The following is a 22,727-nucleotide window of genomic DNA, read 5'->3' on the forward strand; positions in this document are numbered from 1 at the left end:
AGTCCTTTGGACTAATCTTTTCCTTTGATTTCCCATATTTTAAGTACTTCATAAACTGTTTGCTGATTTGAGTGTAGTTCCTGCTGTGAAGGCAGGCAGTTCCGCAGTGCTGAATTTGTGTATCCTTACTTTTTTTTTTTTTTTTTTTACGTTAGGGTTACTAACTTGACAAATAATAATCTAAGCAGTATGTCTAAATGTGTGAGGAATTTCTTATAGATGTATAAGCTATTTTGTGGGCAGTAGAATATAGTTTAGCCCAAAGTGATATAACAAACTGTATAATTTCCACATTTCCTAAATTATCTAAATAATACATATCTAAAAGTTGGGTTTTGGTTCAGACAGGCATATAATTAAGCTAAAACCAAGAGATTTTCCTCAGATATCTGAATCACAAATTTACGTTCCCCAACTTTATTGGACAGTTACAAACTCTACAGATTGCTTCATGCTTTATAAACCTGACCCAAGAGTATTCAGATTACCCTGAGGAAGAAACACCCATTCTAGAACTAACACATATCAAAGATAGGCTGCGTTTTCTGAGTATTTATTTGGTTCCTTACATCAATATAATTAGTTCCTTTAATTCTGGAACAATGAAACAATTATATGAAGGTCAATGATTTCCAGCGAGGCCAGGTTTCCTTCCTGCTAAAGAAAGAAACTCAAAACCCACTGCTTTCTAGTCAATTCCAACTCATAGTCAGGTAGTCTCTGGTGACTTTGGTCCTTGTCGACACCTAGTTTAGATAATCAGGTAAAGCCTCTATTTTCGTAAAATTAGGTAGTTTAGGTAAAAACCAATGGTACAGGAGTTTTGCTTCGTTTGCTTGAATGAATCTAGTCGTTATGACCTTAAAGACCTAACTTAAAAGAATAAAGAAGTTGAATGCAAAGGATGGACTCTTTTAAAAGTTCGTTTTCATTTACTTTCCAGATATTAATGAATGTGTATTGAACAGTCTACTTTGCGACAATGGACAATGTAGAAACACTCCTGGAAGTTTTGTCTGTACCTGCCCCAAGGGATTTGTATACAAACCTGAGCTGAAAACCTGTGAAGGTAAAATACGTGTTTGTACTTACACTTTGTACTTTGCCATCTTTTAGAATGCCATTACCTACTACTACTGCCATTGCCATCAAGTCCACTCTAATGCATAGTGACCCTACAGGACAGAGTAGAACTGCCCTATAGGGTTTCCAAAGAGCCCTGGTGGATTCCAACTGCCCGCCTTTTGGTTAGCAGCTGAACTCTTAAACACTGCACCACGGGGACTCCAAAATGCCATTCAAACCAAACCAAACCTAGTGCTGTCGAGTTGATTCCGACTCATAGCGACCCTATAGGACAGAGTAGAACTCCCCCATAGAGTTTCCAAGGAGCGCCTGGCAGATTCAAACTGCCGACCCTTTGTTTAGCAGCCATAGCACTTAACCACTACGCCACCAGGGTTTCCAAAATGCCATTAGAAAACTGTAAAACATCTATTTTAGACAGCTATGCCACTTCAATTCAAATTCTGTGGTTTTAAATGGCACTTCTAGGCACTTTTTATGCTACTTAAAGTATTTACTTGCTACTGGCATTTTTATTTGCCATTTATTTTGCATTAAAATGCCTTTTAAAATAATTCATTTTACATTTCCCTGAAATTGGCATTTTATTTGCCATAATTTAATAGAAGAAGGAAATATGTATATGCTTCAGTTAGTGATTCAGAAATCACATTTATGTGGGCTCCGTATTTTCGGAATAAAAAGATTGAGTCATATGCCAGATTCTACACTATGGAGATGTGCTCGGTTACAGTTTTTGGCATTTCAACTAGTCTAGAGAAGAACTATCCAAGCCAGGTTTCCTATCTAATAAAGGATATGTGGTAGCAGTCGAGGCCAAAGTTTAAGTATTCATTCCTGCCCAAGACCAGCTCTCAGCAGTAATGTAAAGCTCTTTCTGTTTCAGACATCGATGAATGTGAGTCAAGCCCTTGTATTAATGGAGTCTGCAAGAACAGCCCCGGCTCTTTCATTTGCGAATGTTCTTCTGAAAGTACTTTGGATCCAACAAAAACCATCTGCATAGGTACATATCGTTCTGAGAATGATTTCCCAGTGTTTATCAATGCTACTGCATTTAATGCCAGCGTCTGCTATGGAAGAGTTTACGTATAAACAAAATTTTAAGTGAATCACTGTTCCTTGTTCATGTTGCTCTTCTTTTTGTAATTCCAACGTGCATATTTGGTTGAATTTTTGGTGTGGATTCTATTAAATACCTGTTAAACATTCCCTCCCTCTGCAGAAACTATCAAGGGCACTTGCTGGCAGACTGTCATTGATGGGCGGTGTGAGATCAACATCAATGGAGCCACCTTAAAGTCCCAGTGCTGTTCTTCCCTCGGTGCTGCCTGGGGGAGCCCGTGTACCCTCTGCCAAGTTGGTAAGAGAAATGGACACACACGGTAGCTCCTGTGCCCCTCCCATTGACTGCTGATCGTAGAGAGGGGAAGGGGGAGCCCTGTGCTTAGTTCATTTTAGGTTTACATGGTGGTTTTAAGAGATTTTATCCTGAAGACTTCAATGAAACATATTGCTGAGTAGGAAACAAAGAGAGGTGTCAAGGATAATAATTTTATGTGATTGTCTTAATTTATTATTTCCCATCACCATGTCATGATGCTTTCAGCTGGTGTTGGTTTCTTAGAGCAGTAGTGCCTGCTGGCTCACTAGGGAGCCTCATGGTCGGGGGTCCTGAGCTTTTTTACAAAAAAGAAATTTATGTAAAGAAACCAATATTCTTGCCTAAACTTCATAAGAGTTTCTGCTGAACATCTATATCTGTTGTGAAGCTGAAGTTTGAGAGCCTTGCTCATGCTGATGTTGATTAAATGTCTAGATATATAAGGTGCTTTCAGTATGAGCACTATGGGGCGTGAGGTCTCCAAGTTCTCCATATTCATATTATGGTGAGCCTATAGAGTGATTCCTATTTTAGGCCTAATAGCAAGAGAGAAATCTTAGCTATCACTTTAGCATGGTCTATAGGGTGTTGTAGATATTTTAGAGGAATTAAGCTTTATTCAATGAGACATTTCCTTATTATTCTTCCTCACCTATACAATCTCAGAAATACTTCATTGTCTCAGACTTACTCATAGCAGCAAAATCAAATTCACATTCCAGGTTCTCTTTTGTGTTTCTTATACTGTATCATAACTACAAAGTCTGGATATTGTTATTTCATATTTGTGTTTGTTTTGGGCTTTTTACAGATCCCATATGTGGTAAAGGGTTTTCAAGAATTAGAGGAACACAGTGTGAAGGTATTTCTGACTATTTATAAACCCTAAATTTCTGTGTTCGTGAAGGATGCTTGTGTTAACTTGGACTAGATAAAGCTGTCGTGTAGCTTGATGGTGAGAAATACGCAGCAGAGAGAAGCCATGAGGAGAGCTGCAAAGCAGAACACATGTGACTGTCACAAGCATTGCCAGTGGCAGATCACTAGGGCCAAAGGATAAGGGGCTGAAAATGTTTCAGGCTGACCATGGTGCAAAATGCTATCCATCAGGAAAAGAAAAAAAACAAGTTTTTCATGAAGCTGTAAAATTTGCTTATTTTTGGATTGTTCTTTTTTTTTAATGTTACATGGCCATAGGTGTTTTAGAAGGACACATTCTGCTGCCCCGTTGTTGAAAGTCTATGTGGATTCCTTCAGTTTCCTGTGGCGCTTTCTCACAGCGTCCCAGATAGACATGGGTCATCCTGACTAACACAACCTGACATGACACAGCAGCTGAAAATTTTACAGACAGCAATTAGTTCCATATGTGGGATGAAATGAAGTGTTTTCTCTGCTAAAATAAAGAGGAACACCACAACCCCCACCCAGGCTCTTGCTTTCCAAATGATGACTGAATCCTTTGGCCCTTCTCTGGTCCAGACCCACTGTTAATAACTTATCTGACCCAGCAGCACATTTTCGTGTACAAATGGCCAGGACAAAAAGACCCAAAAAGGTGGACCCTTCCCCCCATGTATTCCCCTTACAAGAGAAGATTTAGAATATTTTTTCAATGTTCCTGGAACATTTCTTCTAAATAGAGGTACCATGAGAGTAAGTTTCTTAACCAGTGCTCCTCATTTTTGGCATTGGTAAGTAAGTGCCTGTCTTTGAATTAACTTGATGGTGAGTATTTTTCCATATTAAGTGCAGAGAACATACTACCCTCCCTTCAGTGAACTGGGAAAGACTGGATGTTTGAGAGAGATTGGGTGGATGATGAATGAGTAAACATGACCATCTTCCGATTCTCCTTAACCTAAGGTGGGGCTGCCAAGGCTTTGACAGAACAGCCAGAGACCAAGCTAAGTTCGAACTACCAGTTGCCTTCAAGTTGACTCTGACTCATGGCGACCCCGCGTATGTCTGAGTAGAACTGTGCTCCACAGGGTTTTCGATGGTTGATTTTTCAGAAGCAGGTTGCCAGATCTATCTTCAGAGGCTCCTCTAGGTGGACTTAAACTATCAACCTTTTGGTTGGCAGCTGAGCGCTTAACCATTTGCACCACCCAGGGGCTTTAGTTAGAACTCGTTATGTATTTTCTGTGGACTTCTTAGACTCTCAAAAGATGGTCTTTTGACTGGACCCACGTGTTCCTCAGTGGGATTTATTCTGTGCACACCTTTGAGCTGTGTCTTCTTTGCTGGTTTGAAAGACTCTGTGTTTGTTGCTGTTTTTCTACTTCCTTGCAGCCACCTGGTCTCATAAAGCTAGTTAGATGCCCTTTGCTGACTTTACCTGAGATGTCAGCAGTACCCAGAGTGTGCCCCAAGAACTCACACCAGCTTCCTGTCTCTGCAATTTGAAAGCTACTCCCTGAGACAGGTGGAGGAACTCTTATACCTGTGGTTATTTATTTTTTTTTTTTTATAGGTAGGCTTGGTATGGTTGCTATTCCACCATCCCAGAAATTCTGTGTGAACTCTCTGGAGGCAAATTAGTTTTGTGAACTTATTAGGCTCAAAGTGACCTTGCCTGCTTGTGGAACAGTTATGATTCATGAAGGGAATAAAGTAGAGAGATGCTATACAGATATTTCAACTAAATGCTTTTTTTTTCTTCACAGATATAAATGAATGTGAAGTGTTCCCAGGAGTGTGTAAAAATGGCCAGTGTGTTAACAGTCTGGGGTCGTTTAAGTGTGAGTGTCCCAGTGGGATGACTTTGGATGCCACAGGGAGAATCTGTCTAGGTGAGTACCGAGCTCATGATTTTTCTAATCATCATTTTCTTAAAGATTATTAAAAGCTCCACTAGCAAGGTAGAGCTGAACATTTAGCTTAAAGCACAGACCTACACCCCCAAGTCCAGCCTTTCCATTAGGATCCAGGGTGGTTTCCTTGACAAACAGTCTTTCAGACTCAAGTTCTTCACTTACTCTTTATGAAAAGAGTAGGTGATATGTTAATGAAGAGAAACTTTGGTCTTTTCCTGACGTGTAACTACCACTACTGGTCGTTAGTCCAGGGCTCTGAAATCTGCCCTTCATACGCCATGGACCATAGGCTGTGGGTGGATGGTGGAGATAAGAACAACATTGAGCGTCCTTGGAAACTGTAGCCCATGCCTGCTAGGTCCTTGCCGTGTGGGTATCAGGTGATGATGCCACAGCACAGAAGAGTGAACTTGAGGAAGCCCAAGGCTGTTGTCACTGCCAGTCATGGCAGGTTTCTAACTGTTGGAGCCCAAATGGCAATGACGTAGGAGAGGCTGGACACAGCCTAGAGCCATGAGACCTTAGAAAGCCGCCCTATGTGTTTGTGGTGTCAGCAAGTTTGAGACCCCACCGTCATGCTTGTGGGGTCTGACAGACTTATTCTGGTACTACTACTGTGACTTCTGACAACGAGGAGATGCCCTTGCATCACTGTTTTCTGATCCATGACTGGAAATATTACTCAGCTGTCCTGCATGTCTGAAACTGTGTTACTCTGAACTGCGTCCTTGGTGAAGACCACTGTAGTAGTTACAAGAGTGGTATGTGGCTAAGGGATTTGGATAATTTACAAGTTAGAGCTAACAAACCTTTAAACACAGAAATTTAAGGTTTATAGTGTAAGCACTATGAAATAGAAAAGCTGGAGTTCAGAGCTGAGGGTCTTTTTGTAAATAGGATGTCAGTTAATCCCATTGCAAGTCTTAGTTTCTTTGTTTAGGAGGAGTCAGAATTTACTGAGACCTGCCTTCTTAGGTTCTTCACTTGAAAGATGGCTCAGTGCTTAATTGGTGATTCATTTTAAATTATCCATCTGCTTATTGGCAACCTGAGTGTGAAGTTGTCCAAGGCTTCAGAAGCTCTCTGACGTGAGAAAAAGCTCAGGCACTCTGGGGTGGCCAATGGCCACAGCGTGTCGGAAGAAGGGAGGGAAGATAATGCCTTTCATGTTTATTACACTTTACGATTTTCAAATGCATATGGTAATCCAGTACCCCCTTGAGAGATGGATCCCAGAACCCAGTGCCATCGAGTCAATTCTGACTCATAGCGACCCTATAGGACAGAGCAGAACTGCCCCATAGAGTTTCCAAGGAGCACCTGGCGGATTCGAACTGCCGACCCTTTGGTTAGCAGCCGTAGCTCTTAACCGCTACGCCACCAGGGTTTCCTGAGAGATGGATAGGACAGCATTTTTCAGCTGTGAAAATTCAGGTCCCGGGGTTAACAATTTGCCTGACACAAGTGACTTCTTAGTCATAGGGCAAGACTAAAATCCAGGTGGTCTGACCCTTGTTCTGTTGCTCTTTCTACTCTTCCTAATAATCCCTTGACTTTGGGGTTATGGCTGGGTATATCCTATGTGTATCCTGAAGAGGATTTTCTTCTTAAGTAGGGCAGTCCTCCTATCAGAGTTTACCATTTCACCTCATCCAAAAAGTGGGTCTGAGGAAAAGGTGATTAAGCTAGCTAGCATGTGCTCCAGCAGTGAAGAGTGCAGTTTGTGTACAGCTGGAGCGGGGAAGTCAGGACATCAGGGTACATGCATCCATAGTAGACACGTCTCTACAGAGAAAATGTCTCCCAGAAGAGCATGATGGGATTTCTCAGTATACAGCTCCTTACGTAGAACTGTCAAAAAGTGCCTAAAATTGAAAGTGAGCTTTCCATAAATATGAGGTGCAGATATGGCTGACAAAGAGAAGAGAATCTTTATTAGGCAAAAGAGCCACCACAAGGCCTGGATTTCTTTTGGTGGAAAGGATTAATTCTACTCAATAAGAAATAGCAAACTATGATGGTATCACACTAAGTCTAACAAGGTATCGGCATGTGGGAAAACTGAAAACAGAGTAGCTGTCCTCAGCTTCCCTCCATCCCTTCCCACAGACATCCGCCTGGAAACCTGCTTCCTGAGGTACGATGACGAGGAGTGCACGCTGCCCATTGCCGGCCGCCACCGCATGGATGCCTGCTGCTGCTCCGTTGGGGCAGCCTGGGGGACTGAGGAATGTGAGGAGTGCCCCGTGAGAAATACACCCGAGTATGAGGAGCTCTGTCCCAGGGGACCTGGATTTGCCACAAAAGAAATTACAAATGGAAAACCTTTCTTCAAAGGTACAGTCTGCCTAGTGGCTGATTGCTTTTCTTTTTAGGCCAACAGGATCCATTTTCAGGAGGCCAGAGTTCTGCTAACGGAAGAATTACAGTGAATAGCATCAGTGTGGCCCTCCCTGGGTCATCTAGCAGGCATCTCTGGTTTTGTCAGTTACCTGAGCAAAATGTGCCCCCTGTGCTGGATGCTTTTCCTACGTCTCGGGACTCCCTGAGTCACATGCTTCTCCTTCGAGCTGTTACTGAGTGTTGAAGCGGATCTGAGTGCTGTTTAAGTCCTAGATGAGAAAGCCTGCTCAGGGGTGTTCTGTGCCGCCTACTAAAGCCATGCAGCAGGGCTTTTATCTGCCGACTTGAAGCACCCCGTCACTGCTCTCCACCATGAGCATACGGGGATTTTTGTTCTTGATTTTTCCAGTTGCCATTGAGTCAGTTCCGCTCATGGCAACTCCCCGTATCTCACAGAAGAACCGTGTTCAGTAGTGCTTTTGGTGGCTGGTTTTTCAGAAGTAGATCACTAGGACTTTTTCCAAGGCATCTCTGGGTGGACTTGCACTGCGAACCTTTTGGTTAGTAGCCAAGTGAGTTAACCGTTTGTACCACCCAGCGACTCCTGCGTGTAGGCAATGGAGGGTAAATGATATGAGAAACCCAGTGGTGCTGCTCTCAGTCCAAGTACAGAGAAATTCATTCCTGTAGTAAACACACTCCAGTGGCTTATGATGTTTTGAATATTATTTTAGTTTATTATGCCACAATCTGAAATTCATGTAAAAGATAAGAAATTAAAGGTTTGACCTAATTCCAAAAATTAATTTGAACTTTTTATGCACAATAATACAGAGCTTGCTTCCTTCAGCACATGGGGAAAAGATAGCTGGTTATTCAGAACTCCAGTTACTCAGAGAGGCCCAGCTGATATTCCCAGGGCCGAGCTGTCTGTTGGCTGCTAAGTGTTACCCTGTGTCTCTACTTATTACACTTCGTAACCAAATTAGCTTATAAAAATGGGAAGCGAGCCTATAAATATCATGTAATTTACTTTGTGTAGAAAAGTATAGACTTTTCTTTTAACCAATTGTTTGGTCTGAGAAACTCTGGAGTCAAAATTGTCCTGTCTGAAGAAACAGTTTCTAGATGGCCCTCTCAAATATCACTTAAGTAAATTCAAAGGAGCTTGAAAGATTTGCTCCTGAAGGCTGTGGCAATCCATTGCCGCAAAAGGACTTGGTGGTCTTAAGATTTAATCTGCCGGTTCTGCATCTCCTGACATTATGTAAAAATGAACTTACTTGGATTTCTTGAACTTTAGGTCTTGCTTTGGAAAGGCCCCTATAGGGCGAAACTCAGGTCATAAAATACGCACACAGAGTCTCCTAGCGTACAAGAAACTCCCTGAGTTATATTAATGAAAGCTTAATGGTATATGGTATTAAGAAAATATTTAAAAAATAGTATACATTACTTTTAAATAAATAAATTATAAAGGATATCTTTGAAATTCTTACATTTTTTATATCTGCAAAAAAGCATCAGAGTGTTAGATGAATAGCCCATTCTGTTATGCACTCAATTGGCTGCTGCGGGGAAATATATTTTAATAATTATCTATGTGCTTTAAGTATAGGCACTGGTGGTTTATAATATTCATTCATTCAGCAAATATTTATTGGGCGTCCACTAGCTATCAGGTGAGAGACACTGGTGGTTCCGTGGTAGAAGTCCCACCTGCCATGCGAGAGCCCCAGGCCTGACTCCCGGCCGGTGCACCTCCAGCACAGCCACCACCCATCTGCCAGTGGAGGCTCCCGTGTTACTACGATGCTGCACAGGTTGCAGTGGAGCTTCAGGACTGAAACGGACTAGGAAGAAAGGCCAGTGAACACCCATGGGTCACAGTGGTTGGATCCCATTGTGCATGGGGTTGCCATGAGTCAGGGGCCAACTCAGCTGCAGCTAACGGTAACCACAAAGACATGTACCAGGCAGTGTGCTAGGCCCCAGAAGTTCAAATACGCATACTCTCTGCTTCTCTAACAATGCTTTCTAAAATGATGTTTAAAAGGCTGGACATGTTTACAAGGTCATATTTCTTGTGGATCACCACATGTTGTTTAAAATGAATATTTCTAAGTCCTTATAACTTTTTTTTTTTACTAAAAAATCGTTTAAGTTTCGTAAGTCAAAACCCTCCCTCTCTCTGTGTTTCAAATGGGGGGACTTTGCGCTCCCAGCGGGTTGCTGACAAACTTTCCCACGTTCCGTTTTCCTTGAAGACATCAACGAGTGCAAGATGATCCCGAACCTCTGCACACACGGCAAGTGCAGGAACACCATCGGCAGTTTCAAGTGCAGGTGTGACAGTGGCTTTGCACTCGATTCCGAGGAAAGGAACTGCACAGGTGCGTGAAAGGTCCTCACCTGGGGCAATGTCACCCCTTAAAGCTCTTTCACATGTTGCCACAGAATTGCAGTGACCCTGCTGCTCACGCCTGTCCCTTGTCTTTGCCCAGACATCGATGAGTGCCGCATATCTCCCGACCTCTGTGGCCGAGGCCAGTGTGTGAACACCCCGGGGGACTTTGAATGCAAGTGCGATGAAGGCTACGAAAGTGGATTCATGATGATGAAGAACTGCATGGGTAAGTGTGTGGCCATCAGACCCGCAAGGGAGAAAGGACTCCAGGAGGCTTCCACGGCTTGTAGCGTGCCTTCCAGGTACTCTCTGGCCCCCCGTGTGCTGGCGTCATGTCCAGGGAGTCGGGAATCGCGTGGTGGAGGGAGACTGGATGCAGAAGGAAGGAGGCAGTTTATGTGGGGTCGTAGGTGGCCGTGGAGACCAGTTGTGTGTCCTTGAGAAGTGAGTGCAACACCTGCAGTAGACACCTAGGGAAAGGAGAACACTTCAAACATAGGCTTTATTAGGCATCACATTACAGGGCTTCTGTCCAAAATCTCTACAAAAGGAGATTGATGACGCAGGTTGTCTTAGGTCAGGCTCCCTGAAAACAGAGCCTGAGATGGGGCTTCTTGAAAAAGTTATTTTTTTGAGACAGTGCTCTCAAGGGAACTTGTAAGGAAATGAGAGAAGCAGGATAGGACCAGGGAAGAAGATAAGCAGACTTCGCTGCGTTTTAGTCACAGTCTGACTGCATGGGGAGCTCTGGAGTACGAGTGGCACCAGAGTCATCCCACTTTGAGGCAAGGAGGCCAGGATTTTATGTTCCCGTGTCAGTTCAGTCAGTTTTTGGCCATGAGTCCCCCGCTATATGGGAGAAGGATATCATATCTCACCTTCCCAGGCATTCCTGGGTGGGGTGAACAGCATTGCTCCCAAAAGGGGGCCTGTGAGCTGTGAGCAGTCAGGACACCCAGCCAACTGGGGAATAGATGTGCTGGCCTGGCGAAGGGGATCTGGGCAGGACACCCCAACATCTACAACATGGTTCATTTCCGTTTTGCAGATATCGACGAGTGTCAGAGAGACCCTCTCCTGTGCCGAGGAGGCGTTTGCCTAAACACCGAGGGGAGTTTCCGCTGTGAGTGCCCTGCCGGTCACCAGCTGTCCCCCAACATCTCAGCCTGCATAGGTAAGGAGGGAGATTAGACCACTTCCTTGTGGCGAGTTGTTTGCCTCACGTTTCCTCCAGTCAGAAACTTAGGGTTGGTTCTCTGTTGTTCTTATTTCCTAAACAGACATCAATGAGTGTGAACTGAGTGGGACTCTCTGCCCCAACGGCCGCTGCGTGAATCTCATAGGAAAGTACCAGTGTGCCTGCAACCCCGGCTATCACGCAACTCCAGACAGGCTCTTTTGTGTTGGTGAGTTCTCGGTCTTATTTTTCATTTTGTTTTATTTAGCCCCTAAAACACTCCAACAAATGTACTGTTGAGTTCTGTTTCCATCACTAGTTACTTTTACTTAATCTGTATTGTTTCCCCGTAAGTAAAAGTCTTTTCCTAGTGGCTCATGACCCTTGGACCTCAGCTTCCTTATTTAAAGAGCAGTTACATGAAGGATATAAAATGTGTTAGCTCTGACAGTTGTCGTTTGCCCCACGCTGCTTTGAATAGTGAGTGGTAGTGTATCCTTTGCCTGTGCGCACGCACACCATGGCATATCAGCAAGGGATTACGAATACCTGAAATGAACTAAGCCTGGTGAGTGTGGTGGAAAAGACAGAGAGAGAAAAAAAAAAAAAAAAAGCATAAGATGCAATTTCTGCCCTCAGGTCATTTAGATCATTAAAAGTCAGGTAGTTTAGATCTGCTAGAAGATTTCAAGGAATAATTATTGGAAAGAAAACCATTGTATATCATGTCTGACATTGAAATAGGGGCCAGGCCTGGCACTCTTAAAGATGGGTTTTTGTGGGACAAGCATTTTGCTTTGTGGCTGGCCCTTTGTAGGTTTAGTGGTGCTGGGGAGAGTGGCACAGAAAGCCCTGTGGCTTTATTGTGCCCAAAGTCAAAGTTAAACTGTATAGAGACAGCCAGTTTTTGCCTGGTTTGGGGTATAAACCATGTGGAACTGCCAAGTCTCACATGGTTTCCACCCAAAGCCATAAATCAGCCCAAATTCTTCTGAAACATGGCCCAGGACAACTCAGAACTCCAACTCAGGTTCTAGAGAAGGATTGGAGCCTCAGCCAATCAAACTCAATTTCAAGTTTATAACTGAACCTTTGACCAAGAGAATTTTACCCATGTGCCGGCGGCTATGGTAATTGAGATTTGTTCTCATAGCACCCAGTACTTCTCGTGCATAGCATGCGCCAAGCTGAGTGTTGTGTAATCGATGTTCATCTCGCTCCCCTGCTTCAGTGTAAGACTTAGGAAGTTAAGGGTGGTGTTTCTCTTACTTGTTGTTAGATTTTTCCCTCTTAGCACTTAGTAGATGTGCAGTTAATATCTGTTGAAGAAATGAAACAGTGACTTTTGGTTGCTTTTTGTTTGCTTTACTTGACTCATGCCTGGAAATTTTAAATATGGGTCGTGATCATAAACACAGAGAAAGGTGATGTTGTTCTCATTTCTCCTAGACATTGATGAATGCAGCATAATGAACGGTGGTTGTGAAACCTTCTGTACAAACTCTGAAGGCAGCTACGAATGCAGCTGTCAGCCGGGATTCGCACTCATGCCTGACCAGAGGTCATGCACTGGTGAGTGGGTTGAAGCCACATGTTGAAATCTCTCCATAAGAGCTCCCTAACTATAGTCATTCAGGGCCTGGGCTTTGGAGTCAGTTAGTCCTGGGTTCACATCCTTGTTTTGCCACTTAGGTTAGCAGTGCATCCTCAATCAAGATACTTAGCATCAGATTTCTCATCTCTACGATGGGGTTCAGATTGCATGTATGAAAAAATATGTATAGCTTAGCATACAACCTGGCATGTGCTCAATAAATGGGGTTTAAAATACATTTTCTTCATTGATCAGAATTTTAAAGAGTCTAATCCTTTGGTGTAATTCCATGCTGATCAAGGTGTGATCCTGGGACCAGCAGCATCAGCATCACCTGAGAACATGTTGGAAACACAGACTCTCAGGCCGTACCCTAGTCCTGCTGAATCACAAACTCCTGGGCTGGATCCCAGTAATCTGTGCTTTAACGAGCCCTTCAAGAGATATAGATGCATGCTGATGTTTGAGAAGCAACGTTCTCATTTTTACCTCCGTTTGTATCGCCCTGGGCTAGGAGAGCCACATAGTCGTCTAGGGGTGAGAAACAATGTGGGCAATACAGATGGTTATTCTGGCTAAGGTTAAGAAAAGAACGTGGGTTTAAAAGCCAAAATTATTTGACTGACCTAGAAAAATCTCTCTAAAAAAATGCTAGATATAAATTTGACTATGAAAATGAAATGTTGACAATAAATATTGTTACTAAAAGTGCTCCTAAGCACGTTTGTGTCAAGCAATTTCCACCATAAAATATCAGTAAAATAGAAGATGTTAGACCTTATGCATTTAGAATTTGACAGTGAGAAGAATAAGATTTATACTAATTTTGAATGGTAAATTCATAATAGAAATAAAACTACTGATTAAATGATGGAGTTTTAAGTCTGTACGGGCCCCTTGTCCTTGAACAGTATGTTGTGAATATTGAAAACGGTTCTTTCCTTTTTCACCCAGAGAAGATAGCCTGATTGGGTAATTTATGTAAAGCTTCATTTGTAATTGAAAGCTAATGGTTTTATGCAAGTAGGCTGAGTTTATTTAACTTGGATAAGTTAACTTTTCCATCATTGAATAATGGAACCAATAAAACATGTGGCTATTGGTTTTTATCCCTGCAGATATCGATGAGTGTGAAGATAACCCCAATATCTGTGATGGCGGTCAGTGCACAAACATACCTGGAGAGTACAGGTGCTTGTGTTATGATGGGTTCATGGCATCTGAAGACATGAAGACTTGTGTGGGTAAGCGAAGACAGAACTGTCAAATTTGTCTAGTTATTTACAAGCATTGTTATGCTATATAAAGCTTAGATGGGTTAGTTGATAGACTGATACCAAGAGAAAAGTAAGGAGCATAGGATTAATGTTTTAAAGTCAGCATTCCAAAGAGCAACTGTCTTTTGATTGTGTGATGGTCTTGTCAGATATGTTATGTTGGACAAGCTGACCATTGGTTGACTCCAGATGGACATTTTTTTTTTCTATACATTATTTACTTAACCGTCCTTCTGCTGTGACTAGATCTTAAGCTTTTAAAATGTTTGACAAAAAGAGAGCAAAATTTATCTCTGACAAGAATGCAATAAACTCTAGAATTGATTGTATTTTTTGGATAGTTTCTATTGCTATGTTTTCAAGTTTGTTAATCTTTTCTTCTGTAATATCTAAATCTCCTTTAATTCCATCCAGTATATTTTTTATCTCAGACAATTGTAGTTTTCATCTCTAAAAGTTCAATTTGAGTCTTTTTGTATCTTCTCTTCCTCTGCTTAATATGTTCAATTGCCCTCTAATTTTTGAACATATGGAATATCATTATAATAACTATTTTAATGTCTCTGTCTACTAATTCTATCTGTGTCAGTTCTGGATCATTTGAATAAATTGACTCCCGTCTTCATTTTGGGTCGTATATTCCTGCTTTTTGTAATGCCTAGTAATTTTTGGTTGGATACCAGACATTGGACATTGTACATTGTACCTTGTTAGGTGCTGGATATTTTTGTATTCCTAAAAATAGTCTTGAACTTCATTTAGGAATATAGTTAAGTTACTTGGAAACAGATGATCCTTTCAAGTCTTGCTTTTAAGCTTTTAAGCAGCAATTAGTCTAGGGCTAATTTCGCCCTGTTACTAAGGCGAGACCCTTCTGGTTACTCTACCCTGTGCCCCATGAATTAGGAAGTTTTCCAGTCTGGCTGGAGGTTCAGGCACAGTTCCAGACCTTTTATGAACTCTGAGGATCATTCCCTTTAATCTTTTTGGTGGCTCTTTCTCTAGCATCAGGTAGTTTTCCTTACATCCATGCACTGATTATTACCTAGTTGAATAGCAAAGAGGGACCTTTTGCGGATCTCTCTCTCTGTGCATCTTTCTTCTGTTGTTTACTCTTCCCTGTGAACTCTAGCTACCTTGGCCTCCCTAGCTTCCCAACTGTGTCTCTAACTCAGAGACTCTGCCAGTCTCTCCCTGGGGTTCCCCTCCTCTGTCATGGCCTCCAATGTCTTCCTACTCAGTAAGTTGAAGACAGTCGTAGAACTCAGTTTCTTTTCTTTCTCTCATGGATCACTATTTTTCATTGCCTAGCACCCAATGTCTAGAAAACTGTTTTTTTCATGTATTTTGTCCATTTTTATTAGTTGTTTCAGGCAGGGAGGCAAACTTGGTTCCTGCTACTCCATTTTGGCTGGAAGCAAGAGTCTGGTAGAATTGACTGACAACCTTCACTGAATATTTGTGAAGTCTAAGAAATTAAAGTGAATGTCATAAAAAGTAAATAGAATTTAATTTGGGAAAGAAGTGAAGGTTGTAAGCTGCCTGCACTAAAACTATAAGTCCATTTATCAATTCTTTTACAATATAGAAACTAATTTGTTAGTGTCATGTAGACATTATTAAAATTTTCATCTTAAAACAGAGTATGCTGTTTTAAAAAGTTTTGTAGACTCTCACACAAACGGGGCAAGAGATGTTCTCCACCCTGCCTGGAGCTGAGTCAGTTTTTTTGATGGTTCGATCCCTTGTGATGGCCCAGATAGAAGCAGTTTGCAGGATCAGCCTGTAATATAGAAAGTAAATGTAAGCAGTTGGGCTCCTAAATGTTATAACTTTCTTTCTCATTTATTTTATCTCAGGAACAAGTATTCAAAGACATCAAATAAATATGTATTAATAATAATATTCATGTTTTACAGATGTCAATGAATGTGACCTGAATCCAAACATCTGCCTAAGTGGAACCTGTGAAAATACTAAAGGCTCGTTTATCTGCCACTGCGATATGGGATATTCCGGCAAAAAAGGAAAAACTGGCTGTACAGGTATTGAACGAAATATATTAAGTGGTTAAGAGAGAGTGCTGGCATACTTATAGATGAATATAAGTTTTAAACCTGATAGCATACTAATTGCATTTTGTATAACACTTTAAAAAATTAATTTAGCATCCAGTTCCTTCGAATTTGTCATACTTCGGATTGGATCTAAGCTAAGGTTTTTCTTTTTTTTTTAAAATATATATTGGACACTGTAAATATGGTACCTATAAAATCTAAATGAACACTCTAAAGAACACATTTTATGCAGGTAAAATAACATTTTATATTAAAGTGATTAATATGTTAATTACCAAACATTCTTACCCTTTATTAAACAAGCCTTTCCCAATGGCCTTCACAGCCAACACTTCATCTAAAGTTTTGTAATTAAAATTACTGTTTAAAGAAATACATCCTACAATTTATATATTCCATCAATCCTCATCAGTCTTCCAGATTCTCTAAGTTAGTGTGCTTTTGATGTATTATGTTGCTTTACGTCAAGGAAGTCTTCGTTCATGGGACTTAGCAAATCTTAAAAAAAAACAAATCTTATGAAAATCATAAGCAAATCTTAGCATGTGATAATTAAACCATCTGTAATTGTAATTGTCTAATACCAATAGCACATAAGAAAAATTTTTCACAACGTTTGTGGAAGACTGTCCTATTAAACGTCAAATGGAAGAAGCCACTCTGTAAGAATGACATTTTTTGTAAGTGTTTCGTTGGTATTTTCAAGCACGGGGGAATGATAAATACATGGAGGAATATAATAAAGCTTTCCTGCAGTTATTTACGTTGGCATAATACATTATGACATATAACATAATTTACAACATAATGGAGACCATAAAACCAAAAAAAAAAAAAAAAAAAAGCCCATTACCATTGAGTCAATTCTGACTCATAGGGACCCTACAGGACAAAGTTGAACTGCCCCCATAGGGTTTCCAAGGAGCACCTCGTGGATTCAAACTGCCAACCTTTTGGTTAGCAGCCATAGCACTTAGCCACTATGCCACCAGGGTTTCTTATGGAGACCATAGTGAGCTTGAATTAGGTGTATGATTTCATCCAGATAACAGACTTTAATTCCAAAAGCCAGTTTGGCAAGCCCTTGTGACTAAAAACAAACATTAAAGTATTCATAGATTGGCAGTGTGGTAAATGTACAGATTTACCTCTCTCTTAATCCTATCAACATATTTCAAGAAAACCCCAAAGTATAATTACTATCATTTCAAACTGGCCAGTAATGCTAAGTTTAAAATTTATGGATACATAAGATAATGGAAATAATATGACCATTGACTCAAAACTGACAAATTCTAACCAAATTATGAACTGCAGCATGAAACTAGAATGTTTTTGTGCAAGGTGGCTGGAGGCCCGCGCTGAAAAATGAGTGACACAGTGTGTAAGCTCTCAATACCCCTGTGAGCTCTGGTGTACAACATAGGTGCTTAGCTTTGTGTGCGATTGTCCTTGCTTTACTTTTTATTTTCCACTGTAAATATAGTGCTGGGGCAAGGATGGTGGTCTGGTAGTAATGAAGAGGAAGGCAGGACAGTTCCATATTGTGTTTTACCTAATAGAGGTTAATGCCACTGTCTGGCCAACTTGAGCTCATTTTAAATTCAACTCAGAAAGCATGATGCTTATCAAGCGAGAAGTTAATCTAACTGGACAGTCTTCATTCTCTGTACGAAAATGGTCTCCAGAATTCCATGCTCCAGATTTCAGCTAAATAGGGCATGTGCAGAGGATGGTTATTTTAGACTTCATACCATGAAGAATGGACTCAAACCTACCAATGATCATGAAGATGGCCCAGGACCAGGCAACGTTTCATTCTGTTGTACGTAAAATCTCCATGAGCCAGAGCCAACTTAACAGCAGCCACCATCAACAGCACCAAGAGGACAGCTTAAATTGTCATGCAATAGTAGTATGGTTTTAGGTAGATGACATATAATGTTTATAAATCCCAGGCACAGTGCATGGCATACAGTGTAGCTAGTCAATAAATATAGCTGTTGGGTGGCACAGATGGTTAAGAGATTGGCAGCTAACGGAAAGGTTGGCAGTTTGAGTCCACCCAGAGGAAGGCCTGGGAATCTACTCTGAAAAATCAGCCATTGAAAACCCTATGGAGCAGAATCAGCCATGGAAAGCCCCTGACACACATGGAGTTGCCATGAATCAGAATTGACGACAATTGGTAAAAAGAATTGCCTTTATTAAATGATACATAATGGACACATTGCCTAGAGGCCATTTTAATTAAAGACATAGCTTCTAGTCTACCAAATATTCTATACTGCTGTTTCCTTGTGCATGACTGAAATTGGTTTAAAGGAGGAGAGTCTTACCGTGTAGAGGAGAAGGCTGGCCTAGCACCGGTGAGTGCACAGGTGTGCGGGCTGTGGCGAGGAGAGCTGTGCGCTCCATGTTGGATGAGGTGATGCCAGCGTACATTAGAACAGCAGCCTTTCACAAAAGGCCAGACACTGTATGATCCCACTTGTATGAAGCGGGCAGATGTACAGAGACCAGAGTCTACTAGTAGTTACCAAGGGTGGAAGGGAGGAGGGAAGGGAGGGTGTTAGCTTAGAGGGCACTGAGTTTCTGTTAGTAGCGGTGGAATAATTTGGAAATGGATAGTGTGGATAATTGCACAATATGATGAACAAAACCAATGTCATCAAATTGTACATGTAAAACATTGAAATGGAAAATTTTGTTATGTATATTTTACCAAAATAAAACAATAATAATAATAATAATAATAATAATAAAACAGCAGCCTTTTAGTGACTCATATGAATAGAAACATAGATTTGAAGTCCAAGAAATGCTTTATCCCTTCTAAGGGTCAACATTCCCCCACCTTTTAAACCTGTGACCTAAAATGATGCTCCTGTTTGATTGAGTCCAGTTAGCATTGCAGGAAGAAGTGAGTTTCACAGCCCCTTTGACGTCAGAGTAGCCTGACATGTGACGTTCTCGTCTGAGGGCTAGAACCTGGGTTTTAGCCCCAGGTCCTGCACTGGCGCATGGGACCGCCAGGTGGTTTGCAGTTCCAGCAGTGCTCCTTAGGTTGAGCAAGCCCGCAGTGATCTGTGGAGGAGGGGTGCGCTGGGGAAGGGAGTGAAGGGGCCCCGTAAGTACTGTTACTAGCGACCAAGGTCTCACATTGCTTGAAATGACCGACACAAGTAGGAATTGGCAGAAAGTCAGTGTACTTAAAAACAAGTTTTTAAAAATCCAGGCCAAAATGCTTTTTAATCCCGTGTAACTAGGACTCTTTCCACCTGCTTTTAACTTAACATTAGTGTCATTCACAGCTCAGAATACCATCAGGTTACCTTGGTGATGGTCACATTAAAGACAAGTGTTTACAATGTCCCAGGCAACTGCTATAAACAGAGATAGGTATCTTGCCTAGTTGGATAAGCAAACCACACAGAAAATAACCTAGAATTCTGTTTTAGTAACAGACAAAAGATATATATCTATATATATAGATATAAAAATATAGATATATTTTAATGAGTAACCTACGAAGGAATTATAAAAATATGTATGCTATTTCATAAGCAAGAAACTTTGTTTCATGAGAACTTAAAAAAAAAAAAGTCCTCTGCGTTCCATTACAGCTTTGTCTAAATATTTCGGCTCCCTTGTCATTACTGATTGTTTCCATTTTAACAAATAAACATGTTTTTTCCCCCGATCACTTTAGCAGTGTTCAGAATCCACCCACTGACTTACATTCCCAACCCACACTGATGTTAAGGGTTTCTTTTTCTCCTTCAGCCGTGTCCAGAGTCGTGGGTATGTTGACTTTTATGGAGGGAGAGCGTACATTTGCTGGGAATGGAGAACATAGTTCTGCCTTTGAATTAAGGAGGCTGGATTACAACTTTCTGTGGCCAGTATACGATTCTGCTGCTCATTCTACGTAGTTGTAATTAGACAACAAATTGGAAGAAGGAAAACTAGGGCACTGCTAACTGCCATCCTTGGTGGGTCCTGGCTTTCCACAAGCTAATTTGTAAGAACTTACCTAGAATCTGCTTGGCTGCTAATCAAAAGGTCAAAAGTTCACGTCCATCCAGAGGTACCTCAGAAGAAAGGCCTGGCAATATACTTCCAAAAATTTAACCATGGAAAGCCTACTCAGACACACACGGTGTCGCCGTGAATCAGTCACATCAACAGCAACTGGTCATTTTCCTCGCGTTATGTGATCACTGTCAGTTAGTGGAGACGGCATGCCATTAAGTGGTATAACATCAAAAGTGTTTCCAGTTAAGATGTCAGGATTTCTGGGTAATTCCGTTTCTCAAACTATCTGGTTCCTTTCACATGAGGAATGTGGCTGGTGGGTTTCAGTCCATGGGAGAGAATCACATACTTCAAAGCATCCCAAGTCAGTGAGAATCTGCAGGCATTTCCTTCCAGCTTCTTATCACTGCTAATTCCTGGCCACTGGCTGTCAGCCTGTGAAAACTCCATGGGTGTTCAGTTCAACAGTCTTGGCTCAAATTGGGACCCAAGTTAAGAAATCCAAGTAGCCTTCACGTTTGGCCTCTCGGTTTACTCTAACCCCGTCTCCTCTAGGCTTAAATCAGTGGAGGAGATTCCTCAGCGTGCTAGCCGTGCCCAGCTGGGGCTTATGTTACTGACGCCCAGCTCAGGGGGAAGACAGGTGTTTGTGCTGGTGACACTGTCTTCTCCAGGCTTCCTGTGAGCGGAGGCAGGTCCGCTCAGAGCACAAGCCCTTGCTGGGATGTCAGACGCACGCCAGACACGCCCAGAATCTGTGCCCAGCTCTGCTCAGACCACGCCCTTGTCCTTCAAGAGAGCTGGGCAAGTAGAACCTTTGAGAGCCTCTGGGAGGGAAGTTCGGTGGGGGTTAAGGAGGCTGCAGTGTCAGCCTTAAATTTGAATTTCTCTGCTTTTCTTGGCTTGGGCTTATTTTTAATCTTAAAAAGGAATTTTCTGTCTGGAGCAAACTTGTGAAGGAAAGGGAACATTTGTACAGAAAGAGATGTTCTTGGCAGGCATGTGCCTGTTTCCTTCGTATTGAAGAGCAGAGTATTTGAAGACAGCATTCTTGTTTGGTTTCCTCATGGCTCAGTTTCCCCTTCTCTTTGCATATCGAAAGTGTAAGATATTGAGATAATGGCTTCTCCAAATACTCACGAAATGGAGAGCTGAATCCTGGCTCCATAGTCACTCTCTCCTAGCACCCCAGAGTCCACAACATACAGTCTCTTGCAAATATAATTTCTTTTCACCTTGAAAACGTTACAGTAAATTACAAACACTTTCTTGCGTTAGACATTTATATTAACATATATTAATTATTTTTGAGAAGGAGGGCAGGAGGCTCTTAAAGGGAATGGTAGTTTTCTTAATTGCAAGATGAAATATGGAAGGTAAAACCATATGAATGTCGGGAAACCTGTGAAAGCTGGGACTTGAAGGTACTGCCTCGTTTTTCCGGGTCTTGTAAGTTTTTCGCCTTTGACAGGGTGCAGCCTTAACCACTTTTCTATTGCTTTATATAAGGTGGCTATGAGTCGGAATCGACTCAATGGCAGTGGGTTTTTATATTTAAAACAGAGAAACCAAGCCCATTGCCAGTGAGTCGATTTCGGCTCATAGCGACCCTATAGGACAGAGAACTGCCCACAGGGTTTCCACGGCTGTAGTCTTTATGGAAGCAGACTGCCACATCTTTCACCCAAGGCGCAGCTGGTGGGTTCGAATTGCTGACATTTTGCTTAGCAGCCGAGGGCTTTAACCATTGTGCCACCAGGGCTCTCTTTTAGTGGAAAATATTTGAGTTTCCTTCTCTGACAGTTTTCCGCCTTACATAGGTTCCAGCTTTTGCAGGGTTTACTGTATAAGGTACCTTTGGTCATTAGAAAATTGGAAAAAAAGATTACAGCGTTGTTAGATGATAGGCTGTGATCATTCTTGAAACTTAGCAGGGATTAGTAAATATTCCTATAAACTGTCAATAAAAAAACCAATATTTTTAAAACTCCATGAACAAGGACTTAGAATAAAGTCCTGATGTACCCAGAGAAACGAGCTTTGATTAGGCAGCTGGGGTACCAGGAAACGATGCCAGGCTGCTGACGGGGAAACTGAGATCTGGGCTGGCCTGGCTCTGCCCCTTCCTGACCACGGGGCCCTTGCAAGTCTTTGCACCTATGGGGACCTCGGTGTCCTCTTCTGTGAAACAGAGGATTGAGATCGTGGAATTCTAAGTTTCTGCCACCTAGAAAATTTCTTGATTTTATAATACCTGGAGGCTTCAATACTTACACAGCTGAAGCTCCTTGTCTCCTAATTCAAGACCATGACAAATAAGGTAGGGAAATTATGTCAGGATGCCAGAAAAGTGGTGGGTCACTAACTCCAAGGTGAGTGATTATCTGAGGAAAAAAGAATGTGATCCTACTTGGAAACAGGCCAGGTTGTTAGGTCAGGTATGGGAAGGCTTACTTTCTTGAATCCCAGTGCCTACAACCACTGTTATCCCTAGGTTGGCCTTTCTCCTCATCCTCTTAGAATG

The 22,727-nt window shown here is 41.8% G+C and overlaps 1 protein-coding gene and 1 long non-coding RNA gene across 4 annotated transcripts in view; one reads left to right on the top strand and one right to left on the bottom strand.

The window, feature by feature from the left end:
- The window catches only part of FBN1 (fibrillin 1), a 298,816-nt gene that overhangs the window by 196,316 nt on the left and 79,773 nt on the right, over window positions 1-22,727 (top strand). For 2 of the 3 annotated variants that reach the window (XM_049898545.1, XM_049898544.1), the window contains exons 20-32: window positions 944-1,069; window positions 1,973-2,092; window positions 2,312-2,449; window positions 3,282-3,332; window positions 5,140-5,265; window positions 7,399-7,626; window positions 9,900-10,025; window positions 10,137-10,265; window positions 11,088-11,213; window positions 11,320-11,445; window positions 12,666-12,788; window positions 13,929-14,054; window positions 16,007-16,132. In XM_049898545.1, coding sequence (XP_049754502.1) covers window positions 944-1,069; window positions 1,973-2,092; window positions 2,312-2,449; window positions 3,282-3,332; window positions 5,140-5,265; window positions 7,399-7,626; window positions 9,900-10,025; window positions 10,137-10,265; window positions 11,088-11,213; window positions 11,320-11,445; window positions 12,666-12,788; window positions 13,929-14,054; window positions 16,007-16,132 — 1,671 coding nt within the window. The remainder of the gene's footprint in view (window positions 1-943; window positions 1,070-1,972; window positions 2,093-2,311; window positions 2,450-3,281; window positions 3,333-5,139; window positions 5,266-7,398; window positions 7,627-9,899; window positions 10,026-10,136; window positions 10,266-11,087; window positions 11,214-11,319; window positions 11,446-12,665; window positions 12,789-13,928; window positions 14,055-16,006; window positions 16,133-22,727) is intronic. The other variant, XM_049898546.1, reaches the window with a different exon arrangement.
- LOC126084213 (uncharacterized) lies at window positions 10,249-20,999 on the bottom strand. The gene is made up of 3 exons (XR_007518976.1): window positions 20,202-20,999; window positions 15,765-15,870; window positions 10,249-10,509 (listed from the first exon to the last, which is right to left on the bottom strand). It is a non-coding gene; the product is annotated as an uncharacterized LOC126084213 (long non-coding RNA).

This window comes from Elephas maximus, chromosome 10 (assembly GCF_024166365.1).
Source record: "Elephas maximus indicus isolate mEleMax1 chromosome 10, mEleMax1 primary haplotype, whole genome shotgun sequence".
NCBI classification, from domain to species: domain Eukaryota; kingdom Metazoa; phylum Chordata; class Mammalia; order Proboscidea; family Elephantidae; genus Elephas; species Elephas maximus.